Source organism: Sapajus apella, unplaced genomic scaffold (assembly GCF_009761245.1).
Source record: "Sapajus apella isolate SASKATOON/1434 unplaced genomic scaffold, GSC_monkey_1.0 scaffold12, whole genome shotgun sequence".
In the NCBI taxonomy this organism is placed as follows: domain Eukaryota; kingdom Metazoa; phylum Chordata; class Mammalia; order Primates; family Cebidae; genus Sapajus; species Sapajus apella.
This window is the reverse complement of record NW_022436952.1, coordinates 30,509,406-30,533,866: the sequence shown is the minus strand read 5'-3', so window position 1 is coordinate 30,533,866 and position 24,461 is coordinate 30,509,406. Positions and strand designations below refer to the sequence as shown.

Below are 24,461 nucleotides of genomic sequence, written 5' to 3'. Positions count from 1 at the left end.
ACAAAAACTGCAAGCCCACAAATAATAGAATGACACCTTTAAAATGCTGAAAGGAAAAAATAGAATTCTAGGTTGACAGATTTTTTTTATCAGCAAAAATATCTTTCAAAAATGAAAGTGAAATAAAGACTTTTTCAGACAAATAGAAGTTAGGGAATTCATTGCCTGCACGCCTGCACTGCAAAAAATGATAAAGGAAATTCTTTAGTCCAAAAGAATATGAAAACCAGATGAATTTTTGAATCTACACAAGAAATAAGTTTTAGTATCACAGATGTAAAATCTTATATTTTTTGTCTCTTTAGAAGATAATCTAAAGGAAAAATGGTAACAATGCTTATATGATAGAATGGAATCATTAAAATGCTAAATTTAATCAAAAGCAATAAAAGAATAAAGGAAACTAAGATCACGTGGAAAAATATAAAAAATAAGATGGTAGGCCGGGCGCGGTGGCTCACGCCTGTAATCCCAGCACTTTGGGAGGCCGAGGCGGGTGGATCATGAGGCCAAGAGATCGAGACCATCCTGGTCAAAATGGTGAAACCCCGTCTCTACTAAAAATACAAAACATTAGCTGGGCATGGTGGCGTGTGCCTGTAATCCCAGCTACTCAGGAGGCTGAGGCAGGAGAATTGCCTGAACCCAGGAGGCGGAGGTTGCGGTGAGCCGAGATTGCGCCATTGCACTCCCGCCTGGGTAAAAAAAAGGAAAAACCCCACCACAAAAAAAAAAAAAAAAAAAAAAAAGATGGTAGATTTAAACCCAGGCATAGTGATAATTATAAATATAAGTGTTCTACTCATACATAAGTTCAAACTAAAAGGATGGGAAAAAAATATAACACCCTAATACTCATAAAGGAAAACTGAAATGATTACATTAATATGGAACAAAGATTTTAGAGCAAGGAATATTACTAAGGATGAGACATTTCATAATGATAAATGGGTGAATTCATCAAGAAAACAGTTCTACACATGTATGTACCTAATTACAGATTCAAAATACACAAAGTAAAAAATCTGATATCATTGAAAGGAGAAATACATAAAATCAAAATTACATTTTGAGGCCTGGCACAATGGTTCACACCTGTAATCCCAGCACTTTGGGAGGTCAAGGCACGGATGGATTGCTTAAGTTCAAGTCCAGCTTGGGAAACATAGGGAAAATCCATCTCTACAAAAAAAAAAAATACAAAAATTAGCCAAGCATGGTGGTATATGCCTGTAGTCCCAGCTACTTGCATAGAGCAAGCGAGACTCCATCTAAAAAAGGAAAAAAGATTAAAATTATACGAACTATGTTCTTTGACCTGAATAGAATTGAACTAGAAATAAATGACAAACCTAGAAAATCCTAACGAATTGGGAAATAAAACAACACACTTCCTTTTTTTTTTAAAGATGGGATTTTACCATGATGGCCAGGCTGGTCTTGAACTCCTGACCTCTGGTGATCCACCCACCTCGGCCTCCCAAAGTGCTAGGATTACAGGCGTGAGCCACCGAGACCGGCTTTTTTTTTTTTTTTTTTTTTTTTTTTTAAAAGAGATGGGGGGGTCTCGCTAGGTTGCCCAGGCTGGAGTACAGTGGCTGTTCACAGGTGTGATCCCACTACTGATCAGCACAGGAGTTTTGACTTGCTCCGTTTCCAACCAGGGCCAGTTCACCTGTCCTTAGGCAACCTGGTGGTCCCCCGCTCCCGGGAGGTCACCATATTGATGCCAAACTTAGTGCAGACACCCAATCGGCATAGTGCACTACAGCCCAGAACTCCTGGGCCCAAGCGAACCTCCCACCTCAGCCTCCTGAGTAGCTGGGACTACAGGCATGCGCTACTGTGCCTGGCAAACAACACACTTCTAAATATCCTATGGGTTTGAGAAAATCACAATGGTATTAGAAAAAAAAAAAACATATGTACACACACGTACACACACACACACACACACACACACACACACAATGCCTGGGTTTAAATCTATCTTGTTATTTTTTAAAATTGTTCCACGTGATCTTAATTCCTTTTTTCTTTTATTGTCTTTGATTAAATTCAGCATTTGAATGATGCCATGCTATCATATAAACATCGTTACCATTTTTTGCCTTAGCGTGATTATCTTCTTTTTTTTTTTTTTTTTTTTAAAAGTGAGGCGGAGTTTTGCTCTTGTTACCCAGGCTGGAGTGCAATGGCATGATCTCGGCTCACCACAACCTCCACCTCCTGGGTTCAGGCAATTCTCCTGCCTCAGCCTCCTGAGTAGCTGGGATTACAGGCACGTGCCACCATGCCCAGCTAATGTTATGTATTTTTAGTAGAGACGGGGTTTCACCATGTTGACCAGGATGGTCTCGATCTCTTGACCTCGTGATCCACCCGCCTCGGCCTCCCAAAGTGCTGGGATTATAGGCGTGAGCCACCGCGCCAGGCCTAGCGTGATTATCTTCTAAGGGGAAATATATATGTGTATGTATATTTTTAGATGGAATGTCACTAAGGCTCAGGCTGGAGTACAGTGGTGTGATCTCGGCTCACTGCAACCTCCACCTCCTGGGTTCAAGCTAGTCTCCTGCCTCAGTCTCCCCAGTTGCTGGGCTTACAGGCGTACGCCACCACACTTGGCTAATTTTTGTATTTTTAGTAGAGACAGGGTTTTATTATGTTGGCCAGGCTGGTCTCAAGCTCCTAAGCTCAAGTGATCTGCCTGCCTCGCCCTCCCAAAGTGCTGGGATTACGGATGTGAGCCACCACACCCAGCCTTGTCTGAAATTTCATCGCCAAGTTGATATTAGAAAATATTTTGAACTAAGGCCAGGCATGGTGGCTCATGCCTGTAATCCCAACACTGCGGGAGGCCGAGGCGGGTGGATCACAAGATCAGGAGATCGAGACTATCCTGGCCAACATGGTGAAACCCTGTCTCTGCTAAAAAAATACAAAAATTAGCCACGCATGGTGGCACGTGCCTGTAGTTCCAGCTACTCGGGAGGCTGAGGCAGGAGAATTGCTTGAACCCAGAAGGTGGAGCTTGCAGTGACCCGAGATCACACCACTGCACTCCAGCCTGGCGACAGAGCAAGACTCTGTCTCAAAAAAGTTTGAATTAATAAAATGAAAACACAACATCTCAGATCAATGATCTGATTTTTCATCTTGTATTAGTCAACTTGGGCTGCCATAACAAAATGCCACGACTGAGTGGCTTAAATAACAGGAATTTATTTTCTCACAATTCTTGAGACTGGAAGTCCAAGGTAGGGTGCCAGCATGCTTGGCTTCTGGTGAGGTTTCTCACTCTGGTTTGTGGACTACCACCTTCTTGCTCTGTTCTCATATGACAGATAAAGAGAGAGAAAGAAATCTCTTATAAGGCTACGGTCCTTTTTCTTTTTCTTTAATTGGAAGCAGAGTCTTGCTCTGTTGCCCAGGCTGGAGTGCAGTGGTGTGATCTTGGCTCACTGCAACCTCCGCCTCCTGGGTTTAAGCGATTCTCCTGCCTCAGCCTCCTGAGTAACTGGGATTATAGACACATGCCCACGCCTAGCTAATTTTTGTATTTTCAGTAGAGATGGAGTTTCACCATGTTGGTCAGGCTGGTCTTGAGCTCCTGACCTCATGATCCACCCACCTCGGCCTCCCAAAGTACTGGGATTATAGGCATGAGCCACCAAGCCCAGCCAAAGCTACAGTCTTACTGGATTAGAGCCTGCCTTCATTACTTTGTTGGTTTTTTGTTTGAGACAGAGTTTTGCCCTGTTGCCCAGGCTGGAATGCAGTGGCACTGTCTCAGCTCACTGCAACCTCTGCCCCCTGGGTTCAAGTGATTTTCTTGCCTCAATCTCCCTGGTAGCTGGGATTACAGGCAGATGCCATGACACCCAGCTAATTTTTGTATTTTTAGTAGAGACGGGGTTTCACCATGTTGGTCAAGGCTGGTTTCAAACTGCTGACCTTGTGATCTGCCCACCTCAGCCTTCCAAAGTGCTTGGATTACAGGCGGGAGCCATCACATTCAGCCTCCTTACCTCATTTAACCTTAATTACCTCCTTAAGATCCTATCTTCAAATGCAGTCACACTGGGAGTGAGGGCTTCAACATATGAATTTGAGGGGAACACAATTCAGTCTGTGGCACACATTAAGAAGCTAGAGGGGAACAGAATAAACCCAAAGTATGCAGAAGAAAGGAAAAAGTGAAGATAAATGAAATAAATAATTTTTTTTTTTTTTGAGACGGAGTTTCGCTCTTGTTACCCAGGCTGGAGTGCAATGGCGCGATCTCGGCTCACCGCAACCTCCGTCTCCTGGGTTCAAACAATTCTCCTGCCTCAACCTCCTGAGTAGCTGGGATTACAGGCACACACCACCATGCCCAGCTAATGTTTTGTATTTTTAGTAGAGACGGGGTTTCACCATGTTGACCAGGATGGTCTCGATCTCTTGACCTCGTGATCCACCCGCCTCGGCCTCCCAAAGTGCTGGGATTACAGGCTTGAGCCACCGCGTCCGGCTGAAATAAATAATTCTTTAAAAAGATTAATAAAATAATAACTTGCACAGGGCACTGTGGCTCACACCTGTAATCCCAACATTTTGGGAGGCTGAGGCAGGTGGATAACCTGAGGTCAGAAGTTTGAGACCAGCCTGACCAACCTGGTGAAACCCCATCTCTACTAAAAATACAAAAATTAGCTGGGTGTGGTGGCAGGCACCCGTAATCCCAGCTACTCAGGAAGCTGAAGTAGGAGAATGGCTTGAACCCAGGAGGCCGAGGTTACAGTGAGCCAAGATTGTGCCACTGCACTCCAGCCTGGGCGACAGAGCAAGACTTTGTCTCAACAACAACAAAAATCCCTTCAGTCAGACTTATTTAAAAAAAAAAAAAAAAAAATGCAAATTACCAATATTAGCCATCACTACAGATATTACAAATTAAAATAATATTTTGAATAACTTTATGCCAAGAAATTAAACAATTTAGATGAGAAACGTTTTGAAAAATACAAACTGTTAAAGATCACACAAGAAGAACTATAACCTGAATAGCCCCTGTTTCTGAAAGAAATTAAAGTCATAGTTAAAAGCCTTTCCACAGAGAAAGCTCTAGGCCCAGGTGGCTTCACGTTTTAATTCTACCAAACATTTAAGGAAGTTACCAGTTCTACATAAATTCTTTCAGAAGATAGAAGAGAGGAAACATCTCTGACCCCAAAGAAATATCTAAAGAATCTAAAAAGTGGCCGGGCGCGGTGGCTTACACCTGTAATCCTAGCACTTTGGGAGGCCGAGGTGGGTGGATCACCTGAGGTCAGGAGTTCAAGACCAGCCTGGCCATCATTGTGAAAACACATCTTTAAAGAGATAAAAAAAAAAAAAAAAATTTAAAAGAATCTAAAAAGTAAGTTGCTACCTTACTATAACTAAAAAATTGTAGAGCATTTAGTGAAATGATAGGATACAAGGTCAATGTAGAAAGATTAAGTGTATTTCTATGCCCTAGCCACAAACAATTAGAAGTTAAAATTAAAGTATACCTCACTTCAGCTGACTAAAAACAAAAGAGTATGAAGTTTAAAATTAGACTGCTTGGGGTAGAGCACAGTGGCTCAATCCTAGCACTTTGGAAGACCAAGGCAGGTGGATCATGAAGTCAGGAGTTCGATGAGGTCAGGAGTTCGAGACCAACCTGGCCAACACAGTGAAACCCCATCTCTACTAAAGATACAAAAAATTAGTCTGGGTGCAGTGGCTTACACCTGTAATCCCAAAACTTTGGGAGGCCGAGGCGGGTGGATCACAAGGTCAAGAGATCGAGATCATCCTGGCCAACATGGTGAAACCCGATCTCTACTAAAAATACAAAAATTAGCCAGTCATCGGCAGGAGCGGCCGGGTGGCGGTAGGAACCGTTACGGGAACTGAAGCTGCCGATTAAGCCTGAGCAAGATGACAACCTCCCAAAACCACCGAGACTTCGTGGCAGAGCCCATGGGGGAAAAGCCAGTGGGGAGCCTGGCCGGGATTGGTGAAGTCCTGGGCAAGAAGCTGGAGGAAAGGGACTTTGACAAGGCCTATGTTGTCCTTCGCCAGTTTTTGGTGCTAAAGAAAGATGAAGACCTCTTCCGGGAATGGCTGAAGGACACTTGTGGCGCCAACGCCAAGCAGTCCCGGGACTGCTTTGGATGCCTTCGAGGGTGGTGCGACACCTTCTTGTGATGCTCTCTGGGAAGCTGTCAATCCCCAGCCCTCATCCAGAGTTTGCAGCCGAGTAGGGACTCCTCCCCTGTCCGCTACAAAGGAAAAGATTGCTATTGTCCTACTCACCTCCGACGTACTCCAGGGTCTTTGGGAGTTTTCTCCCCTAACCATTTCAACTTTTTTGGATTCTCGCTCTTGCATGCCTCCCTATTCTTTTTTCCCTTGCCAGTACCCTGGTGACAGTTACTGGCTCTCCTGGATGGATTCCTGGCCGTATCCCTCACCCCCATCCTCACTTTCAGTCCGTTTGATGCCATTTGGCTCCTTTTTTGGCAGAACAGCCACTGTCATTGTAAAGTTTTTTAGATCAATAAAGTCAGTGGCTTTAAAAAAAAAAAAAATTAGTCATGGTTGCACATACCTGTAGTCCCAACTACTCGGGAGGCTAAGGCAGGAGAATCACCTGAACCTGGAAGGCGGAGGTTGCAGTGACCTGAGGTTACGCCACTGCACTCTAGCCTGGTGACAGAGGGAGACTCTGTCTGGAAAAGAAAAAGATACAAAAAATTAGGCATGGTGGTGTGGGCCTGTGATTCCAGCTGCTCGGGAGGCTGAGGCAGGAGAATCTCTTGAATCCAGGAGGCAGAGGTTGCAGTGAGCTGAGATCGCACCACTGCACTCCAGCCTGGGCAAGACTCCATCTCAAAAAAAAAAAAAAAAAAACCATTAGACTGCTTGAGTATAAATTGGAGCCCTGTCACTGAGTAGATGCGCTGATCTTCATTAATTTTTTTTTTTTTCGACACGGAGTCTTGCTCTGTCACCCACGCTAGAGTGCAGTGGTGCAATGTTGGCCCACTGCAACCTCTGCCTCCCGGGTTCTAGGGATTCTCCTGCCTCAGCCTCCTGAGTAGCTGGAATTACAGGCTCATGCCACCATGCATGGCTCATTTTTTGTATTTTTAGTAGAGATGGGGCTTCACCGTTTTAGCCAGGATGGTCTCAATCTCCTGACCTCGTGATCCACCCATCTCAGCCTCCCAAAGTGCTGGGATTACAGGCATGAGCAGCTGTACCTGGCCATGTTCAATACATTTTAAAATTTCTGTGCTTTGGTCTCATTGTTTTATTTTTCTTTTTTGTTTTGTGGAGACTGAGTCTCGCTCTGTTACGCAGGCTGCTGTGCAGTGATGCAATCTCAGTTCACTGCAACCCCCGCCTCCCGGGTTCAAGCAATTCTTGTGCCTCAGCCTCCCGAGTAGCTGGGATTACAGGTGTGTGCTACCATGCCCAGCTAATGTTTTGTATTTTTAGTAGAGACAGGGTTTCACTATGTTAGCCAGGATGGTCTTGATCTCCTGACTTCATGATTTGTCCGCCTCGGCCTCCCAAAGTGCTGGGGTTACAGGTGTGAGCCACCGTGCCTCGCCACCATTTTATAAACAATCGTATATTCACACCTTTGCAGAGTTTGCAAAAAAACATATACAGAAAGCCTTGATAGTTCAATGCCTGCCATAGAGTAATCAGTATTAGTGGTGAGGCCTCACAGAGGCCTCATAGCCTGCTCAGGTCAGGGGGATTGTTCCTTCTCTACCCCTGGCCCCCTTGTTTCTTTGTGTATCTGCTGGAGGTAGGAGAAGCAGATGTGCGCCCCCATTTTACAAACACAGGTAGAAGAAGTGCCTTGCCTAAGGCTAGGGTTGAATTCTGCCTTTACCTGTTTTGTCAGCAACACACTGGTGGAGAAGAGAGCTCTGGTGGGCACTGTTCTCTCAGGCAGGCTCAGAAGCGGGTGGGAATGTGGATACAATTCCCACAGGGCTGTTTCTGCCACAGACATGGACGTCTCGCTGCCTAATGAAGTTCTATGCTGTGGTGGCCACCTCACCCGCATCTTGGGAGAGCCACAAGATTGCAGAGAGGATAGAACAGAGGATCCTGAACTCCAACCCTGTCATGGAAGCTTTTGGTGAGCTCGAGCTCCTTTGCACAGTATCTCAGTCCCATTTCCTCTGGGGTTTTCCACCTTCCAGGGAGAGGGGCAGTTTTTTAAGATCCTCTCTTGGGTGGGGTTGGAGGATGAGTGCATCCTTCACTGCCTCAGATCCCCAACATGTTCCCTAGTACTAGTACTCAGCATCCTTCTAACAGAGGTAATGTCATTCAGTCCTCCTCTCCTTCTTTCAGCCTAGGCACACATAACAGTGGTGCTGGAGAAAGACCTGGTGGCTTAGCTTGTCAAATTCTTTCTTTTTTTTTTTTTTTTTGAGATGGAGATTTGCTCTTTTAGCCCAGTGGCACAATCTGCAACCTCTGCCTCCCGGGTTCAAGCGATTCTCCTGCCTCAGCCTCCCGAGTAGCTGGGACTACAGGCACCACCATGCCCGACTAATTTTTAGTAGAGACGGGGTTTCTCCATGGTGGTCACACTAGTTTCGAACTCCCCACCTCAGCCACCCAAAGTGCTGGGATTACAACTGTTAGCCACCGCGCCTGGCCCAAATTCTTTCTATCCAGTTTCCTGATGGTTCAAAGAAGGGCTCTTGTCTAGGGATACAAGGCAATTAGTATTTGTGTTGGCACTGGAACCCAGATGTGCCTTCCTGTCTATAGTCAATAATGATAGCTGATTGGTTTTGACCTTTCCCTTCAAAGAATACAGTCCCTGACTACCTAGGCTTGCTCATTCCAATTTCTTGCCAGGAAGTTCTTCTAACTCCCCTGAATCCCACTTGCTAAAGAGGACCCATTTCTTAGTCCTGCCCCCTTGTAATATGAAAACCAACAAAGGGGCCTTTAGGTGACCTGACCATAGGGACATGACCCCCAGAGACCTGCAGCCACCTTGGCTTATGAGGACTCTGCACACCCAGGGGAGTGGAATAAACATAGGTGTGATCTGTAGGGAATGCGTGTACGCTGAGGAATAACAACAGCAGTCGCTTTGGGAAGTTCATCCAGCTCCAGCTGAACAGGTAACAGCTGCTTTCATCCTGGCTGGTGGGAGGACTAGAGTGGGGAGGTTGAAAGTGGCTGGGGCAGTATCTGGCCTAGGACACCCCTGTGGGCAAAACCCGGCTCTTCCTGCTGTGTGTTTTTGCCTCAGGTGTGAATCCTGAGTGACCTTCACACCTGGAGAACTATAGCTCCTCTCCCCTTGGGGAGCCCTAGGGCAGTACGCTTATTCAGGCCTGTGTTCCTGGCTTCTTCCCTTGCTCAGGGACTTCTAGGTAAATTGCCACCTCTTTGGGCCATATCCCTGAACTTGAAGCTGGGACTTCGACTCCTGTCTTGGGGTGGGGCAAAGTGATGTGCAGAGGCCTTGGCCCTGCCCACCTGAGCTAGATGCAGGGGAATATTCCAGGACACACAAGGACATTCTGAGTGGTCCCCAGCCCTCAGTGCCCGTTGGCTAAGGAGAAGAGCTTGGCAGTTTGTTGCTAGGTGGCAGGCAATCTGGCACACCCAAATTGCCAGACGTGGCTATTGAATGAATGGGCAACTAATGGGCTCTGCCCGTATGTGCCCCGTGTGTGCCCCAGGACTCAGCAGATGGTTGGAGCAGCAGTCCAGACCTACCTCCTAGAGAAAACTCGAGTGGTCTGCCAGGCTTTCAGTGAGAGGAACTTCCACATATTCTATCAGGTTTGTGCCAAACGGGACCCACAGCCCCCCAGATGCAGGGCAGGGGTGAGTCCGTGTCTTTCAACCCCCAACCCCCCAGAATGTCCATGCCTGGTTTCTTCACCTAGCTTTTGATGGAGCCACCACTTTCCTGCAGACATCATGGGCATCACTTCTACCTCACACTGGGCCTTGGCTCCCAGCACAGTGTGGCCTGGGGGTATGTTTTACCTTCTCCATCAGACCAGAAGGTCCTGGAGGCTGGGACTATATCTCTACGTTGGAAGCTGTGTCACCCTTATTCTATGGGCTCTCCTAGAATGGCATCTATCTCTAACAGAATAAGGGCTTCCCTAGAGTTGTGCCTCTTCCATCAGACTGGGAGTCCCCCAAGGCACAGATAGGGTGTCTCACTTGCTCTCAGAATCAGAGCATCCTTAGGTGATGCCTCCCAAGTCAAGACAAGGGTCTCCCCAGGCAGGACTTGTCCTTTCTTCACAGACTGCAGGTTTCCCCAGAGCAGGCTTCTTTTGCGTCAGGTTGGAGACATCCAGGCTATGTTTATGGCATCTTTCACCCGTGTACCTGTCCTGGGCTCTGCAGGGACCTCTGAGCCTTGTGATGTTGCTACCATCTCTCACTCTTATCCCAACCCCACGCCTATCCAGGCCTGGGCTTTTCTCGAATCTCCTACCCAGCCTCGCACCCACCCTTCTCCACAGATTTGCAAAGGAGCCAGTGAAGACGAGAGGCTCCAGTGGCACCTCCCTGAGGGAGCTGCCTTCTCCTGGCTGCCCAACCCAGAGAAGAGCTTAGAAGGTAGGGGGAGCCCCACCCAGCATCTTGTGCTGGCCTAGCATCACCCACCTACTCTGCACGGAGCCTGCCTCCCTCGCCCCTTGCTGCTGCGGCTGCCGACCTCTGGCTCTGACAGTGGGCTGTGACTTGGATTCTTTTTCAGAGGATTGTTTTGAGGTGACCAGAGAGGCCATGCTCCATTTGGGTATTGATACCCCTACCCAGAACAACATCTTTAAGGTCAGAAGAAAAGCTGCACCACTTACGTTTGGCAGGGATGATGGGCAGCCCCTTTCATAGAGCCCTGCCCTGGACTTGGAGTTGGTCTTTCCCTGAGCATCTAGGACTTTGGGCCCCTCTGTGCTGTCTGCAAGGAGTCAGCCACCTCTCTGCGCTGCTGAGTCTGGAGACCAGGTGGTGGGGTGGACGGGGCATAAGGAACAGTGCTGCATACACAGCACTAGAGTACAGGATGCAGTAAGTGATCCATAGGGGCAAAAGCAAGATCCTGTGATTAGCAGATGAGAGAATGAGTGAGGCCACTCACTTGTTGAGCACATTAAAACTTACAAGTCAGGCTCACGCCTCTCAGCTCACTTGGTTTTTCTCAACAGTCCTCTGTGTGTGATTATTTTCCTTTATGCCTGAGAAAACCAGAGAGGTAAAGTGACGTGCCCAAGATCAGATACCACTAAGTGATACAGAGTACCAGACATAGTGATTCCAAATTCCCACCCTCTCTGTCTTCCCCCTACCCGTGCCCTGTCGTCCTCTGGAACATGAGGCTGACCCAAGTGAGCTGGGCTCCCCTCAGCCCCATTAGGGAGGCCTCCCTTCTGTCTTTGCTGATAGAGCTGACTGCTTCCTCTCATCTTCCTCACCCTCTAGAGCAGCAGGACGGGGATAGATAGGATGGGCTGGTAGTCAAGACGGGGAGGTAGCAATACAGCAGTAAGTGACCCTCACCTCCAGATGGGGGCTGCTCAGGCACTGCCAGGTAAGAGCCTGACAGAAGGACAGCACCTGGGGACAAGCCCAGGATAAATGAACAACATTAGGAGTCAATGCAGGAGTGCTTCAGGGGTGGCATGACCTGCCACAGTCCTTCTGCCCAGTGGGCATGGCAGTCTTCTGGAGCAAGTTGTGGCTGGAAGACCAGTAGCACGTGGAGGTGTCCTGCCTGGGACCATATGGGAATGGCGGGTGGGGTCCCTGTGTCGGGTCTGAAGGTTGGTGTTTTGTTTGTTTTGTTTGTTTTTGGTATTTTTAGTAGAGACGGGGTTTCACCATGTTGGCCAGGCTGGTTTGAACTTCTGACTTCAGGTGATCCATCCGCCTCGACCTCCCAGAATGCTCAGAGCCACCATGCCCAGCTGGGTCTGAGGGTTTTGAAGTTGCTGGGCCTTGGTGGGGCAAGGGGAGCTTCTGTCTATAGCCCCTGGGGGCTCATCTGTGTGAACACTGAGTGCAAAGGCAAAGAAAGGGGCACCCACTGGACAGAGATCAAAGTCACAGTTCCTCCAGCAGGCTGGGCTCTAAGAAGCCAGGCAGTGTGAATGGGCTCAAGGAAGTAGAGCCAAGCCTCCATCAGGCACACAGAAGCAGCCCTGACCCGGCTACCAGTCCATTCCTAGAGAGCAGGGGGCAGAGAGGTAGAGGGTGGGCAGGCATGAGGGCCCCACAGGCTGCCCCAGGAGGCATCTGAAGTCAGCCTGGATTCTCATCCGTCGTTCCCCTCAGGAAGCATGTGTCCTCAGTCTCACCTGTAATAGGCAGTGGCGTAGTACCTACCTTACAGGTTGTTAAAAAGATGCAATGACGCGATGCACGTAACTTGTATAGAATTGTGCCTGGCAGAGATGGGCACACTTGGACCATGATCAGGAGCTGTCCTAATGTTGTTGTGATTGTACTCGGCAGGAGAACAGTCCTTCCCAGAGTTGGCCCACCTCACACCCTCTCCTGCTCACGACCATCCTTTTCTTCCCCCCCAGGTCCTGGCTGGACTGCTGCACCTTGGCAATATCCAGTTTGCTGCCTCCGAGGATGAAGCCCAGCCCTGCCAGCCAATGGATGATGCCAAGTGTGAGGGGCAAGGGTGTGGGATAGGGCAGGCCCCATTAGGAAGATAGCCAGCATTGCTGGGGTTGGGTGAAAGGCCAGATGGTGAGAAAATTGGAATCTAATGCCCTTAAGCCACCCACCATAGGGCCCGGCCCTGGATCATTTACTCCTCACTCATCTCTGGTGAGGCAGACGGTATCGTCCCCATCTTTAAAGATGAGAAAATGAGTTAGAGGTTTGTAAAGTGATTTGTCCCATATGTGGCAGCATGAACTGGTACATGAAAGTGTTGGGTTTGAGTTTTGACTGCCACTTATGGAGTCCTTTGGTGAGTCACTTCACTTAGGTTTCTTCTGTCCAGTTCGCCAAGTCATGGTCCCGCTGTGATGACTTCACAGTGCCTCATGAAGAGGACTGGATGGAGACTGATTTGCCTAAGGAGAATTTGCCCCTCCTAGGCTCTGTCAGGACGGCAGCCTCGCTGCTGGGGCTTCAAGAGGATGTGCTGCTGAAGACAGTGCAGATTAGAACCATCAGGGCAGGCAGGCAGCAGCAGGTGTTCCAAAAGCCCTGCCCCCGAGCCGAATGTGACACCCGCAGAGACTGCCTGGCCAAACTGATCTACGCGAGGTGAGCAGTTATTCTGGCCTCTGCCCTCCCAACAAGTGCTCTTCCTGTTCAGGGTTGGACCAGACAACATCACACAATGGGCACAGGCCCAGGGTGGGGAATAAGACAGACTGGCTCCTCTCCCTGTTCCTCAAACCCCTGGACACAGCAGAGCATGGCTCCCAGGTTTTCCCCAAGCAGCGCCTGTGGCCTCTTTATGAGTGGGAAAGTTGCTACATTCCTGGCCAGGATTCAGCTCATTATTAAAGTTCAGGAGCCTGCTCTAGCCTCAGCAAGATGAAAAAACCCTGCTCAGCCCTCTGCTGGCGAGGCAGGCCCCAAAGGTGATCTGGAGCCCTTGCAGTTCCAGCTTCAGATCTTTGGGTGAACGGGCCCATCTGTCTCCCTGTGCCCTTGTATGTCACCTGGGAGTTTGATAGATTGTGGTAAAGCCAGAGGCTCAGCCCACAGCATGTAGCACAGTGGTGGAGGTGGGGTCCTGGCCTTTTCTGGTAGGTTACATGGGTACCTCCACCCTCTGGCCATGTGGTTAAGGATGATTTCTCACCTTGAATTCTGAGATTCTTCGCGGGCCTCGTAAGGGCTTCAAGGGGCCCAGAATTCTCTGAAACTATGAGCCAGAATGGTGGTATGTGTATGCATGTGCACATGGGACCTTGGGTAGCTTTCTGGGGAGAGGGTCCCCTGCTTTTCATGAATACCACAAGAGCCTGAGAAGCTCTGCTGAGGGAACAAGATCCTCTGAGTTGAAAATGGCTTGAGTCATCTGGGCCCAAACTGAGTCCATTTCAGCAAGAGACTGCCTCAAAGCTAATATCAGTCACAATTTGAGTTCAGCCTTTGCCTACAAGTCACTACAAGATGAGCAGGTAAATGTGATGAACACAAATAGAGTGAGCTTCTGACCACAAGACATTTGCACAGCCCCTGTTGCAAAAAGAGCCAGTTTATTTACTGAAGTGAAAAAAAGTTGCAGAACAATTACTATAAGAAAAATTGTGAGGAAGAAACCCCTGTATAGTGTTGTACCTGTCAGCGTGTTGTGTGGTAGCCTCTTATTCTCTGGGCTGTGCCTGTTTCTAGAGTGGAGGATGCCATTTTTGACCTCCGGACTTGGGGCCCACTTGTGCAGGACTGCGTCAGGGGGTATGCTAGGGCCTTGAGCTCTGTGCTCCACAGGTAGAGTTTTGCAGGGGTGTTCAATGAACTCAGTTATTTACAAACCATACCCAGGCCCATCTGCCCCTTCCTAAGACACTAGCTAGGTCTCGAGCCATGTGACTTGGAAAATCCATTCCCTGCCCAGCCTAGGAGTTGAGCTGGTCCTGTGCTCAGTCTTCCCGGAAGGACATGCCAGGTTTGTGTGTACCTGGGAACATGCAGGTCCATAGCCTACATCTGTAGTAGGTCAAGAAGTGATGGGCTGGAAGCAGGAGGAGAGGATTTGGCTTTGACCTGTCAGACTCAGAATATAAGGCCCCCCAGGGCATAGCACCCCATGGGGGAGCAATTTTACCACCCCTTTGACTCAGCCTGACCCTCTCTCACCAGAGTCCACTCTCTTCCCCCAACAGGCTGTTTGACTGGCTGGTATCAGTGATCAACAGCAGCATCTGTGCAGACACCAACTCATGGACCGCTTTCATAGGTAGCAAGGGCTCACTGTGCTGGGAGCATTCCAGACAAAGGGCAATAAAGCCTTGGATGGAGTGGCAGGAGCCCTGGGTCCACCGTGTGGCTCTGGGCAGCTCCTTTCCCTTCTTTGTACTCATGTCTCTTCTTCCATCTGCCTGCCAGTGTAGGGCAAGATCTCTGCTTTCCAGTACCCACATCTGAGCAGTCTGTAACTCTCCAGACAAACTTAACGTTGCCTTGTCTGAAGGAGCCCTTTTTCTCCCCGGAGACCCAACTCTAATTGCAGGAGAGTAGTGGGGAATGGGGGAAAGAGCTGGATTAGAAGGGACTTGGAGGCTAGCACAGTGGCTCACACCTGTAATCCCACCATTTTGGGATGCCAAAGCTGGAGGATCACTGGAGGCCAGGAGTTGGAGACCAGCCTGGGCAATATAGCAAGATCCCATCTCAGAAAAAATTAGCCAGGGCCGGGCGCAGTGGCTCACGCCTGTAATCCCAGCGCTTTGGTAGGCCGAGGCGGGTGGATCAGGAGGTCAAGAGATCGAGACCATCCTGGTCAACATGGTGAAACCCCGTCTCTACTAAAAATACAAACAATTAGCTGGGCATGGTGGCGCGTGCCTATAATCCCAGCTACTCAGGAGGCTGAGGCAGGAGAATTGCCTGAACCCAGGAGGCGGAGGTTGCGGTGAGCCGAGATCGCGCCATTGCACTCCAGCCTGGGTAACAAGAGCGAAACTCCATCTTCAAAAAAAAAAAAAAGGGGGGGACAGAACTGAGGGAGGTCAACACCATTGTAACTCTAGGTGGGACGGTCAGGTATAGGAGGAAATAAAGCTTAAAGGCATTTGCTCATGGAATGGTGGAATTGTAGCCATAGGTGGAAACCAATGCCCTCCAAACTAGATTTAACACAGAAAATGTTCCCTGGGACCTGGTTTCCTCACAGGAGGGGCCTGTCAGGACCAGAGAATTCAGAATCAAAAATGGGCCTGATGCCCGGGGCTGTCTTCACGCCTCATTTGGGTTTCTTGCTTGCTCTGAGCTCTCCAGGGGAGTGGAGTAGAGATGGGAGCCACCTTGGGTAGAGGCTGGGGAACGTATGTTCTGCCTACCGCGGATGTCATGCTCACTCAGCCTCATCCCCAGGCTGACAAGTATAAGGCATTGGCAGGGGCCCAGCCACCCTGGGTTCCTGTGGTCCCCTATCCCCCATCTGCTCCCTGCAGTGGCCCCATGGGTTCTCTGCCATCCTCCCAGGCCTGCTGGATGTGTATGGATTTGAGTCATTTCCCGACAACAGTCTGGAACAGTTATGTATCAACTACGCCAATGAGAAACTGCAGCAGCACTTTGTGGCTCACTACCTAAGGGCCCAGCAGGTAAGGGATGGGGTGAGCAGAGGTGGGTCCTTCTTTTGGATCCTGAATCCCTTCCTGACCTTCCAGTCCCAGCCCTGGTTCTGATCAGAAGCCTTTTGTTTCTTCTTATTTTTAATTGACAAATAATAATTGCACATACAGAGTACAATGTAACGTTTTGATATACTTCTGTTTCTTCTTTGATGCTGTTCTGGAATACGCTGTGGTACCGAGGCCAGCCATGGATGACCCCTCTGGACCTCAGACCACATCTGCCTTCTCCTACCCCACCCCACCCCACCCCACCTTGTTCTTTAGGAGGAATATGCAGCTGAGGATCTGGAGTGGTCATTTATCAGCTACCAGGACAACCAGCCTTGTTTGGATCTCATTGAGGGGAGCCCCATCAGCATCTGCTCCCTCATAAATGAGGTGGGGAGGTCAGCTAATGAGCTGAGCACCAGAGTTGGCCTTTGGGTTTTCTGGGGCCTTGATGATTATCCTGTTCCCTCTCTATGCCTCTCTCTTCCCAATCTGCCAAATAGATCTGCTAACTGCTATATTTCCTCCCTGTTGGGGACACTATGCTGCCTGTGTGATGTCTGCTGCTATGTGGGCCACAGGGTGGGGACGGTGAGGGTTGTGGTGAGACACTCTAATTTCGGTGGCTGACCCCCTGCTCCCGTCCCACAGGAATGCCGCCTCAATCGACCAAGCAGCGCAGCCCAGCTCCAGACACGCATTGAGACTGCCCTGGCAGGCAGCCCCTGCCTGGGCCACAATAAGCTCAGCCGGGAACCCAGCTTCATCGTGGTGCATTATGCAGGACCTGTGCGGTACCACACAGGGGGCCTGGTGGAGAAGAACAAGGTATGGGCTGGGCCATGCCCTGTGGGGCTTGTGAGAAATGAGATGCTGGACCTTTGCTATGCTGACATAGTCATTTCCCATCGTGAGTCCCTTCTCTCCTGACCTCTTCCCAGAATCCAGTATCACCTTCTTGGGCGAGGTCTCCACCAATCAAGCATGACCTGCCTGGAGATAACCCATGTTAGACAGGGTCTCCAGGTCTTTGGTCGTCCAGAAGACCTTTTCTCGGGCTCGGGCCCTGTCCTACCTGGAAGCCCTGTCATCTGTGGCTTGGGTGGGCAGTGGATGGCCCTGGGCAGAAGCTCCACCTGCCCTCACCTGCTGCCCTTGCTGTTTCCCAATAGGACCCCATCCCACCTGAGCTGACTGGGCTCCTGCAGCAATCCCAGGACCCCCTGCTCTTGGGGCTGTTTCCTACTAACCCCAAAGAGAAGACCCAGGAGGAACTCTCTGGCCAGAGCAGGGCCCCTGTATTGACCGTGGTGTCCAAGTTCAAGGTGGGTCTGATGTGCTGACGGGAGGTGCTTGGTTTACTCTGCAGTTTCACAAATATTTATTGAGCACCTGCCAGGATTGGTGCTGTTTGCTGGGGAGCGGTGGCAAGTAGATGTGGTCCCAGTCCCCATGGAGTTTATACTTCAGTGTGGAAGACAGAGCAGAAGTAGACAAATAGGCTATCAGCTATATAATATGATGGGAAGCCTAGGGGCCTTCTGATGGGGCACTCATGAGAGGATCAGCTACATGAGCCTCTTTGACCTGGCTCATACCCTGCTCTCTAGCTTCATGCTCAAGCCCTACCCTCACTTACTCCTCTCATGTCGTCTGCTTTCTACGGTCCCCTCAGCCCTTGCATGTACTGCCTCATCTTCCTGGGATACTCTTGACCACTGCCCCATCAGCTCCAACTCACTCCCATCTTCCACACACCTTTTCCTAGTTTAGTCTTTCTCATTCTTCAGACTTCTATCCCCACCTCCTTAAGGAGGCACCCTCGCAACCAGGTTTGATTCACACATTCCTACCCAGCCTCAGACACACCCCCAAGGGTGTTCATCCATGTGTAGCTCATTGGACTGAGCTCTGACACAGCAGCAGGCAGCCTGTGGCACAGCCTCCAGCACACAGGATGAGCTGAATAATAACAGTTGTTGCATGGATGAATGGCAGGGAGTTTTGAGATTGTTCTTGTTTAAGAAGATTGCTCTGGGGAGAAGTAGGGAAGGGAAGGAGGAGGAGATTGCATTCAGGGAGACCAGTCAGGGAGGGTCACAGGTTTAGGAGGGTCCCTGGAGGCAGAGGTAAGAAGCACGCATGGAAGCGGGAGAGGAATGTGCTCTGAGCCGGCTCATTGAGAGTCTGCAGTGCAGTCATCCCTGCATAGGAGATTCCTGGTCTCAGGATACTGGAAGGGCCCGCTGGAAGCATTTGAGGTAGTTACTAACCAGAGCCCAGCTGATGGCCCAGGGCAACCTCTCTCCCTGCCTAACCCCAAGGTCTCTCATCTGCAGGCCTCCCTGGAGCAGCTCCTACAGGTCCTACACAGTACCACACCCCACTACATTCGCTGCATCAAGCCCAACAGCCAGGGCCGGGCGCAGACCTTTGTCCAGGAGGAGGTAATTAACACTGGGCCAAAGCCGCTTTGCACCAAGCCCCATCTGGCCAAGGCCCTGGAGAGATGAAGGGCAGGACATCTACTCCAAATGGAGTGAACAGAGGTGGTCTCTCCAGCCAGACCTGACATGAGATCAGGCCCGTCTCCCTTGGTGTGGCAGGGCCGGTTGTGTGGTCCGTGCACAGTGGCCCAGCCAGGGAGGCAAGTTCCATTACATCTTGTTCTCTGAGCCATGTGCCCAGATGAGAAACCGAAGCTACCCAGAGGAATGGGTTTCTCTTGTGATTAGGTGAAAGTCTGCATCACCTTACAGTCCCGACACAGTGGGGAACTTGGAACCACCAGGGCGCTTTCTAGCAAGGAGATGATTTTTCAAGGTCCCTTGATTTCTCACTGCCCCAAAGAGATACCCCCATTAGCCAAGCATTGGGAGAATCTGCAGCAGCTCGGCACTGGCCAGGGCCTAAGAAGAAGGGCTGAGAGGCATGGCATTTCTGGCCTGCTGGCCCATGCTGCAGGTGCCTACCCTGTCCCCCCCCCCCTTGCAGGTCCTGAGCCAGCTGGAGGCCTGTGGCCTCGTGGAGACCATCCACATCAGTGCTGCTGGCTTCCCCATCCGGTGAGTGGGCTCAATCATGGCACAGGGCAGGGCCAGTGTGGGCTGGGGCTGGGGACACTCGCCGGGCAAGAGCCTGTTCAACCCAGAGCAAGACATGGAGATGAAGAGAAAGAGGCTGGCCTGTAGAAGTCAACCGGGAACTAGGGAGCAGCACTCATTCATTTATCCATTCACTTATTGTGCGCTGTTTTGTGCCCAGCTGATGGCTGTGACAAAAGCCACATTGGTACAGTGTTGGGGACAGAAGCCAGACTCAGGAGGGCTGACAGGCAATTGGGAGGAAGTACAGATATCAGGTGCTATCAGCTGTTTGAGAAGTGTTGCCTTGATGGGGAGCAGCGCGATGGAAAGGAAGTGGAGGAGACTGTGGGGTCAGAGGGGAGATATGGCCAAGCATGTCTTCGTCATAGGAGTGGTCCAGTTGTTTGGGGAGGGGCCTATCAGCCCCTTTGGAGGGAGGCAGCCCGCAAATTCCCTACTAGTTGCTTTGTGTTGGTAGACCAAGGCAGCAGGGAGAGCAGACCTATTTAAAATGGGTCTTTATGGGCTTCTGACTAAATGACTTTAGAAATTGTTCCAGAACCACATTCACATTCAATGGGGATACTCAGGGAGGGCAGCACCTTGCTGTGTTGTTGAGCAGATTAAACAGAAGAACTTCTGTTGATCCTCGAGCCATGTACCTGGCTCACAATGAAGTCATTCTCTCCTGCCTGCTTTGGCTTCCAGGGTCTCTCACCAAAACTTTGTAGAACGATACAAGTTACTGAGAAGGCTTCGTCCTCGCACATCCTCTGGCCCCCACAGCCCATATCCTGCCAAAGGGCTCCCTGGTGAGTGAGACCCATGTGTTAGTCATTTGTTCAGCCACAGTGTACTGAGCATCTACCCTGTGCCCTATGTCAGGGCTAGAGGCTGGGGCTTACTGGTGAATAAAACACAGCCCTGGTTTTGGTTCAGTGGGGGAAACAGGTTCAAAAAAGACAAATGGCATGAAAAGTGGAAAGGCAGAACTATGAACAGGGTGCTGTGGATGTGCTGGGGGAGGTATGAATCAGGGAAGGCTTCCTGGAGGAGGTAGTATGTGAGAATAAATTGGATTAGCCAGGTGATGGGTGTTCCACATGACAGGTGTAATCTGAGCAAAGGCTTGAAGCAGTAGTGTGGGTATGAGGAACTCCAGGCCATTCCATGTTCCTGGCTCATTGAGGCAGAGATCTGGGGGAGGTGAGGCTGGAGTGGCAGGTAGGCCCCGTCAAGGAATCTGGACTTTATTTTCTGGGCAGGTGAGCAGGCACTGCAGGGGAGGGAGCAAATGACTCTATCAGCTTTATGCTTTCTGGAGACCACTCTGGGGGCCCCATGGAGGGCTGTGAGGGTGAGACTGCAAAGTTGCCCCCATAGAGGGAAATGAGAAATGTGGGCAGTCAGGAAATGTTTGGAAGAAACTGCTCAGTCTTGGGTAGGGGCTTGACTAGATATAGAGGGAGAGGAAAGGATAAATTAACTTAGCCTGGGCAGTGGGGAAAAGCAAGAGGAAGAGAGGTTCAGGGAGGCTGAAGAGCCCTGGAGTGGGTGGCTTGACCTGCAGGTCCAGCGGAGAAGTCTGCAAGGCACTTGGGCAGGCTTTAGTCTCAAGGGAAAGATCTGGGCTGTGGCCCTCATGTGGGGGTTGTCAGCATGTAGATATAACTGAGGCCATGGGGACCACAGGGCCCAGACACAGGCAGAGGGAGAACAGGCCAAGGACAGGCTGCCAGGGAGCCCTGCCTCGGCAGGACCCCAGCCCAGCACCGCTGCCCCTCATACCCAGCCTTATCCTGGGCCCCTCACAGGCTGTTTAGGAAATATTGCTTTGTCTCCTCCCATCCTGGGCAGTTTTCACTTTCCTTTCACTCTTTCTCCTTTCTTCTCCTTCTCCATGATTTGCTGTCCTGTTCCATGTCTCTTGCCCAAAGCTCTTCTGGCCCCTGATTGATTTTGCTGCTGTTTCTCATCAGTGGTGTCTCCTTTGGCAGCCTTTGTCTCCAGAGAGGCACTGGGCAGCTAAGGTGGTCAGAGCCCTCAGGTAAATCCTCCTTTCCAGGAGTCAGCCCTGCAAGCTGTGGGAGGGCAGGCAGTGGGACACGGGACCTTCGCAGGGCTGGGGTTTTTTAATTCACTTTCAGATGAATTATTTATTCTTTTTATTTGCAATAGAAAATTCCCAAACTAAGGGCTGAGATTGGATCTCCCTTTCCCATACGTGGTGGGGAGTGAGGGGCTGGGGCTGAGCGAGTGACCCAGCTGTCCTGTTTGGCTCTCATGATGCGTGTCTTGGGGCCTTGGAAACAAATGCTGGCTGAGCAGCCTGGGATTCAAGCTTGGAGGGAGTCACCCTTCCAGGTGTCAGGTACCCTCCGCCAGCCTTCCCAAAGGCAGTAGAGGCTGTGGGACGCCTGAGGACACACCCAAGTGGGTATTCCAAGGCTCCACAGAACAGCCAGGGCCCTGAGGGACAATAGAGGGGCTGCTTGTGGCTTCCTCCAAAAGACAAATGAGGAAGAAAGGGCTAGAGCAAGAACAGCAGGAAAGAGACCTGTAGAGTGCTAGGGAGGCCAAGCCAGTTTCTTCAGGCCACAGAGGCTTGTAGAGATGACCACGCACTGATGGGGCCATCTTCCTCCCACAGAATGGTGTCCACATGCCAAGGAAGCCACACTTGAACCTCTTCTCCAGGACATTCTTCACACTCTGCCGTTCCTAACTCAGACCAAAGCCACACCTGGTGACTTGGCCGAGGCCATGCCAACCCCAGTGCACTGTGGCAGGACCAAGGTGTTCATGACTGACTCCATGGTGAGCTTGTTTGAGGATGAGGAGTTTACAGAGGCCAGCTCTGTGCTCTCCTCAGCAGGACAGGGCAGGGGGAAGAGAGGCTGCCCTCAGTGGATGCCCTTTCTCCTAGCTGGAGCTTCTGGAATGTGGGCGTGCCCAGGTGCTGGAGCAGTGTGCCCGCTGCATCCAGAGTGGCTGGAGGAGACACCGGCAGCGGAAGCAGGAGCGGCAGCGGCGGGCCGCCGTACTCATCCAGGCAGGTAGGTGGGCAGGCCGCCCGTCAGCACTGTACACACACCCCACAGGATGGTGGTTTCCTTTGAAACATGGCTCGTTGAGTCCCCATCTCCTGAAGCTGACTGTCTCAGCCTGAAGAGATGACACATCCTTATGGTGCGCTGGGATTCAAATTCCTTGTCTCCCTCAGCCATCATGTCTCTCCAGTTCAACAGAAACCAAGTTACTCCACAAAGGTGCTCTTTAAGAAGTGGAGGCTAAAAGTTGTCTTTAGTTCCTCTTTCTCAGACCCTGACAGCTGTTTAGGTCAACTTTTTTTTTCCCCTTTATGACAACTCAAACCATTACCTACTGGGCTCTAGGGCTGGGATGAATTTAAAGAGAAGGTTAAAACCAAAGGAGTTCATCAAATTAAAAGATGCTTTAGCCAACATGTTCATAACAGTCTTATTTTGAAAAAGTGTTAGAACCCAAATATCTAACAATGGTGAAGTCATGGCCAAATTATGGACCGTCCCTATGATGCAGCTAAGTGTTTTTGAAGAATATTATAAAGTTAATGGAGAACCACTTCCAAAATGATATTTATGCCTAGATGCCAAACCACATATTAAGGGTGATGCCATCCTTGTAAGGTGTGTTTCTGTGTGTGTAGGCATTTAAAAAATTGTATAAGGAAGCTGGGTGTAGTAGTTAATCCCAGCACTTTGGGAGGCCGAGGTGGGAGGATCACTTGAGCCCAGGAATTCGAGACGAGCCTAGGCAACAGGGGGAGGCTCATTTCTACCAAAAAAAAAAAAAAAAAAAAAAGGCTGCCATGGCGGCTCACGGCTGTAATCCCAGCACTTTGGGAGGCCAAGGCGGGCAGATCACCTGAGGTCAGGAGTTCGAGACCCGCCTGGTCAACATGGCAAAATCCTGTCTCTACTAAAAATACAAAAAACTAGCTGGATGTGGTAGTACGCACCTATAATCCCAGCTACTCAGGAGGCTGAGGCAGGAGAATCACCTCAACCCAGGAGGCAGAGGTTGCAGTGAGTTGAGATTGCACCACTGCACTCCAGCCTGGATGACACAGCAAGACTATGTCAAAAAATAAATTAAAATGGGCCAGGCGCTGTGGCTCACGCCTGTAATCCCAGCACTTTGGGAGGCCATGGCGGGCGGATCACATGAGGTCAGGAGTTCGAGACTAGCCTCACCAACATGGAGAAACCCCATCTCTACTAATAATACAAAAAATAGCTGGTCATGGTGACATATGCATATAATCCCAGCAACTCGAGAGACAGAGGTTACAGTGAGCTGAGACCATGCCATTGCACTCCAGCCTGGGCAACGAGCAAAACTCCATCTCAAATAAATAAATAAATATAATTTTAAAAAATGGCCAGGTGCGGTGGCTTATGTCTGAAATCCCAGCATTTTGGGAGGCTGAGGCAGGCGGATTACCTTAGGTCAGGAGTTCGAGACCAGCCTGACCAACATGGAGAAACCCTGTCTCTAGTAAAAATACAAAAAATTGGCCGGGCATGATGGTGCATGCCTGTAGTCCCAGCTACTCGGGAGGCTGAGTCAGGAGAATTGCTTGAACCCAGGAGGCAGAGGTTATGGTGAGCCAAGATCGTGCCATTGCACTCCAGCCTGGGCAACAAGATCAAAACTTGTCTTAAAAAAAAATAATTAAAAACATAGGCTGGGCACAGTGGTTTACGCCAGTAAACTGTTCATGCCATTTCACTCCAGCCTGGGCAACAGTGAGACCCTGTCTCAAAAAAGAACAAAACGAAACAAAGAATATGCTGAAATTGTAGAGAAGGGAATAAAATTACCATCATTTTATTAATTGTATCAGTTTTTGGGTATGTAGTAGTGTGAGATGAGATCAGGAATGCATAAAGCAAACAAATTTAACCGAGGATTTAAAAAAAAAATTTTTTTTTTACTTTTTTTTTTTTTTTTTTTTTTTTTTTTTTTTTTT

At 49.8% G+C, this 24,461-nt stretch overlaps 1 protein-coding gene and 1 pseudogene across 2 annotated transcripts in view; both read left to right on the top strand.

The window, feature by feature from the left end:
- Positions 1-24,461, top strand: part of MYO19 (myosin XIX) — a 46,362-nt gene that overhangs the window by 15,979 nt on the left and 5,922 nt on the right. Inside the window, 17 exon segments of the mRNA XM_032280749.1 lie at positions 8,044-8,176; positions 9,113-9,182; positions 9,750-9,852; positions 10,554-10,650; positions 10,793-10,869; positions 12,624-12,714; positions 13,152-13,323; positions 14,898-14,971; positions 16,219-16,340; positions 16,638-16,751; positions 17,013-17,189; positions 17,534-17,686; positions 18,701-18,808; positions 19,356-19,426; positions 20,156-20,259; positions 22,098-22,264; positions 22,374-22,503. Coding sequence (XP_032136640.1) covers positions 8,044-8,176; positions 9,113-9,182; positions 9,750-9,852; positions 10,554-10,650; positions 10,793-10,869; positions 12,624-12,714; positions 13,152-13,323; positions 14,898-14,971; positions 16,219-16,340; positions 16,638-16,751; positions 17,013-17,189; positions 17,534-17,686; positions 18,701-18,808; positions 19,356-19,426; positions 20,156-20,259; positions 22,098-22,264; positions 22,374-22,503 — 1,963 coding nt within the window.
- LOC116553344 lies at positions 5,885-6,517 on the top strand (annotated as a pseudogene). Its single transcript, XR_004269716.1, has one exon. The product of XR_004269716.1 is annotated as a barrier-to-autointegration factor pseudogene (transcript).